The 12,014-nt window shown below is 39.6% G+C and overlaps 1 protein-coding gene across 1 annotated transcript in view; it reads right to left on the reverse strand.

Annotated features, from left to right (window-relative positions):
• Positions 1 to 12,014, reverse strand: part of LOC101479664 (potassium channel subfamily K member 2) — a 30,703-nt gene that overhangs the window by 4,490 nt on the left and 14,199 nt on the right. The window contains exons 4-6 of the mRNA XM_004541820.3: positions 7,633 to 7,793; positions 5,754 to 5,949; positions 3,527 to 3,669 (exon numbers count right to left, since the gene is read on the reverse strand). Of these exons, the coding sequence (XP_004541877.1) occupies positions 3,527 to 3,669; positions 5,754 to 5,949; positions 7,633 to 7,793 (500 nt within the window). The remainder of the gene's footprint in view (positions 1 to 3,526; positions 3,670 to 5,753; positions 5,950 to 7,632; positions 7,794 to 12,014) is intronic.

A 12,014-nucleotide genomic window follows, 5' to 3' on the forward strand; every position in this document is an offset into this window, starting at 1 on the left:
GTTTTGGACAAAGAGCTGAAGCTGTCTTCAGGGTTGCCAGATTTGTGGGTTTCCCACAGATTTGGGCTACTTTTAACATAGCATTAAAAGTTGACAAAATTAAACACAAGGTGAACGTTTATTCGGGGTGATTGTAGAATCCAGAATCTGAAGGCCAATGAAAAAATGAAAGGTAGTTTAGTTCAATTCAGTTTTATTTATAAAGCGCCAAATCCCAGCAACAGTTACCCCCACGAGCAAGCACTTTGGCAACATGGGGAAGGAAAAAGTCCCTTTTAACAGGAAGAAACCTCCGACAGAACCAGGCTCAGGGAAGGGTGGCCATGTGCCACGACTGGTTGGGGTGAAAGAAGGTTAAATCCGCTCAACTCAGAAACAGGCAGCAAACACAGGAATGGCATAAGATGCTCTGCCAACAACTGAAGGGAAAGACTGGGCTTAAATATGTACACTGAGTTTATCAAGGGAAGTGGATACAGGAGGGTGACGAGACACAGCTGAACCTAATTTAAAAACAGGGCAAGGAAGAAAAACTAAAAACAAGAAACAATCAGCTACCAAAATAAAACAGAAAATAACTAAAGGGGAGCAGAAACAAGTAGTTAAGGACACTTGGGAGGCTAGACTATGTAAAGCATTCAAAAATATACTCTAAACACTAAAAAAAACAGACTACCAAGGTTGTCAAGACCAAACACAGCAGCAGTATAATAAAACAATAAAAAACTAAGAACCCTAAACAACCAGTCACAACTGAAATAGGACACTTAATAACCAAGAATACAAAGTTCCAAAATACAAAAACTTTCCAAAACTTAGGGTTCCAAAACACAGGACCATGAGAATAGCATATTGTTCAATATCCAAGGAGGTTGCTAGACAACCGGATGAGATCATAATATCCGATATGGATAAGACTTTTTAGGGTCCCAAATGTGCCCATGTGCCAAATTTGGTCATAAATAAATAAATCAAATATCTACAAATAAAAATTCATATTAAATTTGTTAACTTCAGTAACCTACCAACATTACTCATCATGTACATACACTGCCGTACTAATATGGGGATCCCATTGCAGCATATTAGGCTGGTTTTGGTCTTCTTATTGCTGGTTGTAAGGGTGGTTTTGAGACACCGACATGGCAACCCCAAGGCTTCTCTATTTCTGGCACAGTTCTAAGCATCTACACTAGAGACACTTTTACTGCCATCCTCTGTCACACAGTCAGATTAAAATTTAATTCATGTGAAGAGACAAAGTAATTTTTTTATAACTCTAATGTAGAACATGGAGTTGAAGCACTAAATCCAGGAAAAACAAAAAAACTTGGATGTGTTACATGAACATGGTTTATAAAATGTCATTTCTGTTAATCAGTGCAAACCCCTGTTTAATAGCTCTTATCCAGAGCATTCTTCCACAAAATATACCAGCACTCCAATTAACAAATGAGCACGACAGACCTTTTTAACATTCATTCATTATTTGCAATAAAAGTTAGCTACCATAAAGGCCAACAGCAGATGTGGAACTTTATGAGAAGTGGGAAATGAATGAGAATAAAAACCTTTAAAGCATTAGTACATTTAGTCTCATTCTCTTGTGCTATCATTAACCTGAGGTTAGCGGACTTAAAAGGACTTAAAAGCAGGAAAATGTTTCCGAATTCAATGTGATTTTTAGAAATGGGTCTGTGTTGCGAGTTTTTTTTTTTTTTTTGCTGCATTTGGCACAAGATGTTGTACACACATTAGAGGTTGCAGACATTTTCCCAACCATTCATCACTGGCCTGTTGAGATTTTTTTCCCAAAGAATATTAATGCAGGAGCCTAAAGCAATGAATTAAAAATGAGTTTTTGTCATTGAGCTGTGTGTGACCTACTGAACAGGCCTCTGGCGGATATATACTGTATGTGCTTTGCACAGTATGCTTATTTATGGTTCCTGAATAGTGACAGGGAAGAGGGAGTTAGGCCAACACATCATTGATCCCACCTTCATTATGAATTAGACCCGTTTCTCCCGGCTGTTTTGTTTATTTATTAGGCTCTAAGGTACACTTGAATTGAAAATGATGGTGCACATTGGAGCACAAACACTGCACGCTTTCCCTGCTGTCTTTTCACTTTCTCTTCCCTTCCCCTAATCCATTCCCTCAGTCTCCCACTTTGTCTGTCAGTAATGCAATTCCCTGCGGAGCTCACAGCCTACACAGCTGTACTCCTAATTATGGCTGTGAAAGGATTTCCCACTATAGAGTGCTATATGCCCTTCAATGTGTGCATGAATGTGTGGCTTTTCCCATTCTTTCTACATATAAATAATGAACCTGCCACAGCAGCACAGTATCATATTTATCAGCACCAGCCACTGCAAACACACCAAAGATTTTGACCAAGTCCTGCACAAAATGGCATTTTTACATAACAGGGTGGGGCCAGGATGGAGATTGAGCATTTCACTTTCAACTGTGTGTGAGGAAAAAACTAAAAAAGTCGAGACAAATAGGATCATATTCAGTAACTGTAAAGAAACCCCTCCATTGACAAAGTTATATTTGTGGATAGTTAATCTGTAGCATCATTGTGAAACACTTTAACACATGTACAGTTGTTTGGTTGTAATTTGAAAGAAATGATTGAGAATTTTCTGAGACAAAGCGCTTGATCTAAAAGGCTGATTGGTGAGCCACAGCTGAACTCAGTGTCCTTCTATATTAGACAGTTACAACAACTCATTGCTTCAGTTTTACTTGACGCCTTCCACCCTTTGCACAGCGATTTTTAGTTTCTTCCGTCTGGGTGAAGTGTGAAACAACAAGGCTTAAAAACAGCTTTTTTTCCAGCTGCCATCTTTCAGATGAACAGATCATAGTTTTGCTTATATTGATTATTTATGCTTCATGATGTGGAAATTCTTTTATGATTATTTATTCAATTCATTAGGTTGGATTAGGCTTGTGTTTGTTTTAAAAGTGTGCAGGACTATTAACTTACTGCAGACCAAATGTTTGTACTCACAGGTACAAAAAAAGTAACCTGAACCTTTCTGTCATCGGAAAAAAATGCATTAACTACAAATTTGTTGGTTTTGCTACTTAAAGAGTGAAAATTCACTGAATACTAACTTCTCAATATACTTTGTAGAGCAGGGGTGTCAAACATAAGGCCTGGGGGCCAGAATTTACCCAGCAAAGACTCTAATCCAGCCTGCTGGATGGCTTTGGAAAATGTTCCAAACTTGTTGGATACTTTGTGTGAAATAAAGGCCAAACAGCAATAAAAAAAAAACAAAAAAAAAAACGTGAAAATGAAAAATGCTAATAGACCTCTCAGTAAGTGCCAACCACGAGCTTGGTTCCTCAAGCATGGGATGCTATTAGCATAAGACTCTAAGATAAATTTTGGGATTCGAGGGGCTGACAGAGTTCTTTCTTCAACTTCAGTTCAGATTCTGCATATCTGCATGCTTTATGTTGTCAGTAAAACCAACAAAAGAGCCAACTTAACAGCACTACTTGCCTCTTCTTTAGTTTTCTTGGAGATAACCCGAAACCAGTCTCCGATCATACTTAGCACTGCAGCAAAGTATGCCAAGCCCACCAAAATCCAGAAGAGCACCACGGGTTTATAGTAATCAAGGTATTCTGGTTTCTCGAACCCACCTGAAGAACAACAAACAAAACTGTGTTATAAAAGTCGGTCACATCGTTCTGGGATACTTACAGTGCTGTGCAAAAGTCTCGAGCCGCCTGTCATTTCTCATTTACATTTTGCTTGGAAAATGAGAAATAGCTGCAAATATTAATTTAAATATATGTGTGCCAATATTTACTACAAGATCCCCAACAGCACTGGCTGAAATCAGCCCCAAATCAGAGTTGCCACCATGTTTCACAGCTGGCGGTAGAAAAAAGCTTTAAACCTGAATTCAATTTCTTAAGTACATGACTTTTAGATACTTTTCATCTGCTGTAGATATTTTTTTAAGGCCTGACATTTCTTTGGTCCCCAACCTTTTAAAGCTTTTTTTTTTTTAGCTCATAGATTCTTGGGAATCATCTTGTTGGTGCAAATATGCTATTTTATGCATTTAAAAGTGTTAGATTTGACATCTGTTTTTGCAGCAGACTGCTAATAACAAAATGCCTAAAGATAAAATTTAAAATAGGTTCTTTCCCAAACTGGTTGTTCCCTTGAGTTAGGGGCCTTTTTTTTGAACGATTGAATGATTTGTAGGTCAGCCTTGAAAACAGTCAGGTACAGGGAATGGACAGAAAATGAGTGAAAAACCAAAGAAAAACTTTTAAGAAAGTCTCTTGAACACTTTCAAAAAAAGGTGTCTGGCTCCTTGGAAGAAATGAGTGGTAGCTAAAGACTTTTGCACAACGCTCTGCTTGACTTCACCCAAATCTATTTCTATGAATGACCCAGGAATAGGGGCTTTTATATAATGATTTTTCTATAATAGATCCATGTTGCATCAGTTCATGGGCTGGTTCTGGTTTTCTGTCATTGTGAACATATTACCTTAAGCCCATTTAAATGCCGCCTCAGCCCCCATTATGGTCCTTACCTTTCAATGACTCCGTAAAATATCAGCAGGGATGAAGAGTCAGAGCCAGCCAGCTCAGTGTGCAGTTAGATAATCTCCCATTACAACAACATTTTAACTAACGGGAGTCCACATTGATTAGCTTAGTGTAGCTACTGGGGGTTGACACAGGTGCCACAATCTAATCTATAATCATTAGGCCTGTTCAGGGAAGTTTAATCCAGCAGTCTAAGTGTTTGTGATTTGTCCCATCTGCCTCTCTCTTGTTATCTGCCAAGAAGGTCAAATCAAGCTAATACCAGCTGCTACACAAATACACACAAGCTACGAAAAATGCACAGTACACCCTCTTACTTTTTCTATCACAGACATACTGTATTATGTACAGTGTGTTTAGTTAATTGTTTATAATTATTCTTTTAGGGTGTTTACAGACTTGCGTCATGAAATAGTGTGACATTTCAAGAAATGCGGTACGCTTATTACATTTCTTGTGGTGAGTCATGATCAGTGCTCTTCTCGGGTTTATTTATGGAAGGAGAATGAATCTACTTCCAGCAGCTGTATAAAATTTGAAAATAAGCAGGAAGCAGGGTATATCTGAAGATAACAAAATGCCAACTGGTCCATCAGACACAGTGTGACACATTGTTTATTCTGCACAAAAAAACCCCCAACAACTGTAAAACAAGCTTGCTGTTTCACAAAGATGAAACAATATGGTAGAACAAAATGGGAATAATTATTGTGAAATGAGCCAATGTCCGAAGGAAAACTATTGTCCAAAACTAATGTAAAAAATTACTAGAAGGTCTGGCTCCTTAGAAACATAATCTGACCAGTGGCTCTGTTATGCTTGCTTGGATATAAAGTAATTCCCATCAACATCTTCAAAGCACCAAATGAAGACAACATTTGGGAGACTAATGTGATGTTCTGGTAGAGCTCCAGAGACTCACACAATCAGTGGCTATGAGCTTGGTGGTCTTTACAGTTAAATATGTTATCGGTGTTCATAAGAACTACTGTTAAGGTGCTTGTAAATTAAAGTGAGGCACAGAATATAATTGTAGTGCACTGGGAGGCTTATCACTGCTGCGCAGATCCTTTGAGTCAGGCTGGCCGATAAATCATTCAACTATAAATACACTGATTCTACATAAAAATGAAAGACAAAAGAAAAATTCAAGTGACCTTTTTCTCCAGCGACAAAGTCTCCAAAGCCGATGGTAGTGAGCGTGATGACGACAAAGTAGATGGACTCGAGAGTGCTCCAATCTTCGATGTGCTTGAAGATGACGGCTGGCAGGGCCACGAAGATGAGGCACCCGAACAGGATAAAGAGTAGCGTGGAGATGACGCGAATCTTTGTCTGGCTGACTTTCCACTTCTGTAGGGAGATTAGCTCACATGAAGAATACATGATGTGCACTTTCGGAGACTAAAACTTTAAATTCAATCTGTGGGAGCGAAAGGGAAGTGCTTGAAAGAATTCAAACAGCACAGAAGCTTTACATGGAAACACTGCGGCTGAATTTTATGAATAGTTACCATGTGCTTTGGTTTCTGATGTGCTAATAAAACAAGATGTTTGCTTTTCCTTACAGGTGCGGCCGCTGGCGATACATCGTGAATTTTTATTTGTATGCTATCCTTTTATTCCGATTCCGATCCAATTTCTTTCCTGCCTGTCCTGCGTTAGATATTGTCAATATGTATACTACATATAATGTAATAACTGAAAAAAACACCAACAACAACAACCCATGCTTTTATTTATTTATTTATTTGGATCTGTGGGGATAGGTTAATTGGAAAATCCAAATTGCCATTAGGTGTGAATGTGAGTGTGAATGGTTGTCTGTCCCTGTGTGTTGGCCCTGCGACAGACTGGCGACCTGTCCAGGGTGTACCCCGCCTCTCGCCCTATGACAGCTGGGATAGGCTCCAGCGCCCCCCGCGACCCTGAAAAGGATAAGCGGAAGCGAATGGATGGATGGATGGATGGATCTGAATATTGTAATGAGTCACTTTCTTTGACCTCTTCCTAGGAATAAATTGTATGTTTTCTAACATCTCAAGCTGTGAAGTTCATGCGACATCATTTCCACTCTCAGATGGAACGCCCACCCATGACTTGACATCCCTTGGAAATGCTCTAATAACAGATTTACTACATTTTTAGTAGCAGCTACTGTATGCTAATTGATACATTAGAGTCAGCACTTGCACTGCTTCAACAACAGCATGCACATTTCATTTCTTCATTATCCCCAGAGTTCGTCTTTTGCTTGAGTTACTGTGCATTATATTCTGCACGCTGTCCTTTTTTGTGCTGCCCTTGCACTCATGGTGACTGCTTTCAGCTGGGTCTCTTGGTATCATGCCCTTTTCCTCTGCAGTTATGTAAGACCAAAGCACAGCACCTCAGAGGTAAAGTATAAAGAGCAGACAGCCCTCAGATCACTCTGTCTGTGATGTCTTATGTCCGCATCGCTCTCAAAAAAGCATAGTACAACAATGCACAGTTGAAAGGTAATCTACAGTGAATGTTATAGAAACAAATTAAAACTGCATCACTGTATTTCCATGGGGACCAGTGAAGCTGATGGTTTTCAGCACCTTCACTGCACGGCAGTGAGTTCAGCAGGTGGCAGTCCATCTTTTTCCATTGTCTCCATGACCTTCCAACCTGTCTTTTCCTCCCCGGGGAGGGACAGAGCCAGCTATACATCAAAATCAGTACCCTGACAAAATGCTTTTGTCAGTGCTTTTATACTGAAACAGGAGACTCTTAAACTACTTTTTGAGGGGACGTATGAGTTCAGCTGACTTTTACAGATAAACAAAGTACATCAGGAAATGAAAAACATCTGATAATTAGGCCCTCATCTTTTTTTGTCTTTCTTCTAGGAATCTACCAGATGCTACACTCTTCAAGGTAATAAAAGTCAGTGCCTATCTACCTTATCAACAGATTTGTATTCATTTTTAATCTAAATTCGCATTAAATTTCACTTTTTACAACTTTATTCATGTATAATGTCACTGATGGATAGAGAACATATCTTACCACGATCATCTTCTCTACTTTGGCAATGCCCTTCCCAAAAATAGTTCCCAACTGGTCCCCGACACCAGCCAGTAAGAATCCAAATAGGGGAATCCCCAGCAGGGCATAGATTATACAGAAGATCCGCCCACCTTCTGTGTGAGGAGAGATATTCCCAAATCCTGAGAGAAATGACACACACACAGTGAATGTTGAGTGGATGTTGACAGTTTCAGTGATGTTATGTTTCCAAATTATTCTATCCTCTGGAGCAGAACATAGTTTTAATGTACAATTTGCATACTTTCTAACATAAAAATTAAAGGCGATTGTTGATTCATAGTTGAATCTGTTTTATTTTTCTCTGAGCTTTCATTCATGAAATTGCACATTTTTAAAAATCGTATTGCTCTCTACTTTTGCTATATCACGCTTGTCAGTTTAAATCATGAAAAATCGTGTGAACGAGTGTTTGGTTTTTCTTCTGTAATGAAAAGGAACATGAAGAGTGAAGGATCCAAATGCAGAAAACAGACATTGGTTAGATTAAACAGAAGGCACTGTTTATTTAGATTAAAAACTCAGATTTAAGTCCTAAACAGAAGATGAGCAAAGTCCAAAATCCAAACCCAAAACCCTGAGGGTCAGAGAAATATGCAAGCAAATGAGCAGAGAAGCAGTACTACATGACAAGCAACGCAACCAAATCGTTGCCTGGTCACTGGCTGGATCCCTCCTTATGTGGGGATGGTCTCCCCCCCCCACCGGCCACCTTGATGTGTAAGGTGGGCTGACCCATGTTAGAATGTCCGGTCTGTGCCTCCAGGGCTCGTGGGTGCCTGTAGGCCAATTGGGTGGGTTAGGGCATCTTGTCTCAGGGAGCTTGTCCAGACCATTTTGTCTCATCCCTATTGTGACGCAATGTGCAGATGAGCTCCAAGCCTCAGGACTCATCTGCACACTCCAGTCTACTCTTTGTGGTGGTGGTGCTGGGTGCTGCCCTAGCAGACATGGCGGTGTTCAGGACCGTTGTCATTGTCATTGTGTGCCTGACGTCTGACTTCTTACCGCCCTCTGGCAGGGTGTTGGGAATGGGGCTGCCTACTGAACCAGTCTTTGCTGGTTCTCTCTTTTCTTACTTGGTCTTCCATGTCCCAGCTCCATACATCACATCACTCATTCCCTTAGGGTCTTGGGGAGAGGGGTGAATCATATAGTTCAGTGGTCCCCAACCCTTTTTGCGCCACGGACTGACCTTTAAGGTGTCGCTGATAATTACAACAAAATAAAACCAGTAACGGTACCACAAAAAGAAGATTTATTCAGAACAAACGGGAAAAGACCCATGGAAACCTAGTTAACAATAAAACGATCAAAAAAATAACAATAAAAACCGATAAAACCCTGAAAACCATAAATGTCACACCCAAGCCTCAACTCTCGCGGCCTGGTACCAAACGACGTACCAGTCCGTGGCCCGGGGGTTGCGGATGGCTGATGTAGTTCACCCCAACCCCCCTTTTGAGTAGTAACTCTAATAATTATGGTTCACGACATATAACCACACACATAGGCCATGGGGGGCAGTGCAGTACCCAGAGGCTGTTTCGTGGGGCTGCTGCAGTGGCCCTATTCACCCCTTCACTGACCCTCATTTTATCTGTAAGTTAGACATTGAGGGTCTTTGCAGTACCAGTTTGCCACTGGTTCGGGGCAGCATTTGCTCACCAGGTTCTCGAGTGCCTGGAAACCTGGGACCCTATTCTTGAATTGTACCAGAGTGACAGGCCTCTATCAGGGTTGATTCCTTTTTGTCTTTGGTCCTCTGGGACTCTGGTTCCATCTCTGCCTGCCTTTGGGCATGCTCTCTCTGTCTCACACTCATACTACAAGAAGATTGCTGATTTATGTATCTGTGTATTTTATAATTGTTGTGTTGCACGTGCTGTATGTCTGTTCTTTTTTTATACAAGAGCTGTAGTTGGCGATACATTGTGCTTTTTTTCCTGTCTGTCCTGCCTTAGACATTGTTATACTGTACCACATATATTGCAATTACTGAAATAACACAAATAGAAATGGATAAATAAGCAGAGAAAATATTCACGTGAAAAAAAAACAGAATTTCAGAACTTCATTCATTACAGGCTGCAACAAAACAAAACCTGCCAGACAAGAAAATTTTCACGAAGTCTGACTGTGCTATGATATGATTGCTGAGAGGCACAAAAGAATAGCTGTGAGAAATTTCAGTAGAAGCTGCGTAACGTCTCTGACTCGGAAAAAAGCTTATTATTCTCACCCTCTATTCTCAGCCAACTCTAACATGAATGAAAAATGGGGGGAAAATGAAGCGATGAACATTGAGCTGTACCTCTGAAACCTGAGAAACAAAAATATGAGTCTATTACAGGTTTAACGCCTTTGTTTTAATCCCCAAACCCATATTTAGCTGCAGCTAGAAAATCAGTCAAGATCGTGTTTAAAAACAAAATCTGCGCCTCTCGTACTCCTGACCCCACACACCCATCAAAATGCAATATCAATTTCATTATTTAACGTTTAATAAGGCATCTGCATAATGAACTACATCCACTTTTCTTCATTAATGTAGTCATCTGTCTCAGGAAATGAGCTGCAGGGTGTCTTCTAACAACTTTCCATGATCACATTGGAGCAGGGTGACACCTAATGTGAGAACAATTGTCAATCATGGCTCAGTAATTTTAAGATCAGTACAATGGGAGACAGGATGTCGGATTAGGTTTTTTAACCTGCGGGTGACATTGCAAAACAAATGAGAAGCAGGAGCGCTCTAATTTGAACCTGTACTTAATTCATTTCTTCCTGAATTAATTCTAGTTTATATTCTAAGCTCATCTTTTGTTTTATTTCAATAGCAGACATAAAAGCTTAGTACGGTAAGGGTATTAGTCACATGTGGCAGAAGACATCTGTGGTATTCATTCATCTGTCTATTCATTAAGCGATGTTGTTACCTCGTTATGCATAAATAATCAAATAATAAATAGTTAATAGGAGTGTCATGATGACTACATATTGATTAAAATCATGACAGATATAAATAAAAAAATGTTTCTTTTTAGTTTTGTCATTGAAACGTGCAAACATACATGGAAATACAGTATAAGTATAGAGTATGAGGCAAAAACAGAGCTTATACAATTCTAACACCTTAAGAGTCAATATTTGGTATGACCACCTTTATCCTTCAACACAACTAGAACTCTCTCAGGTAAGCTTTTGCATTTTTTCTTTAAGTAATCTTCAGGAATAGTTCTTATTTTAAAAAAAAAGTATTCAAAGCTAGTTTTGGATGCCTTTTGATTCATTCTCTAGCAAGATGATCCCACACTACTTCAGTAATGCTGAGTTTGGGGCTTTGGAGAGGCCAATCCATGACTGATCATGTCCATTGTATGTTTTTCTAACCAGATATGCTTTTACTGCACTGGCAGGAAAGCTGAAAAACTCAGATGAATCTAATCAGGCGACTTCCATATGGATCAAAATCTGACAGTGTTTTTAATTCCATCAGTCTTGATCTCCAAGAGCTCCAAAACCACTGACTGAGCTCCAAACCATGACAGCACCTCCACCATGTGTTTAAGATGGCTGTACACACACTCATTGGTGTGCCTCTCTCCTGACCACCTCTGTGGATAGTGACAATGATTTGAAACAAAAGTTTTACTCGTTGCCACTTATTTTCAATCTAGCTCTAGTAATTTGGCAAACCTGTTTCCACTGAGACCATTTCTCACGAGGTTTCCCCGAACAGGTCCTATGCTAGGTCCTTGTTGGATTTTTATTTTTCCTGATTTTTAAAGGACATGATTTTCAGATACTGTCCATCTGTAGATATTTTTTTAGTCCTAGCACTTCTTCTTCTGTCCTCCACTTATCCGGTTACCTCAAAAATTTAAGGCTACACCATGCTGAGACATACCAAGTGTTCAGCTCATTGCTTTTTGCTAATCACTATTCTGTGGTTGTCGCATACAAGTACTGGATTGAAATTGACCACTCAAGACCACTTTGAAATGTTTTTTAAGTCTGGGTCCTTGGAAGCAAAATATAATGAAATAATGACTGGCTTCACACTTTTATGCAGATATCAGCATTGTTAATATACTGATTTACTGTGTGACTGTAACTGTGATGTGGTAGTCTGATAGTGTGACAGCCCTGGGCAAACACAGCCAATTTTAAACCATCACATATTTTCTTAAAAATATCTAAAAACATAAGAAGTCATGCATTTAAAATACATTATCTGCCTTCTGCTCTACCGAGATGCTGTTGTCCTACAGGACTTGCAATATATCAGACTTCAAAAACCATGAAAGGTATTCTTGAGTTAGTTTCAGAGCATTGCCTCA

This window comes from Maylandia zebra, linkage group LG15 (genome assembly GCF_041146795.1).
Source record: "Maylandia zebra isolate NMK-2024a linkage group LG15, Mzebra_GT3a, whole genome shotgun sequence".
Classification (NCBI taxonomy): domain Eukaryota; kingdom Metazoa; phylum Chordata; class Actinopteri; order Cichliformes; family Cichlidae; genus Maylandia; species Maylandia zebra.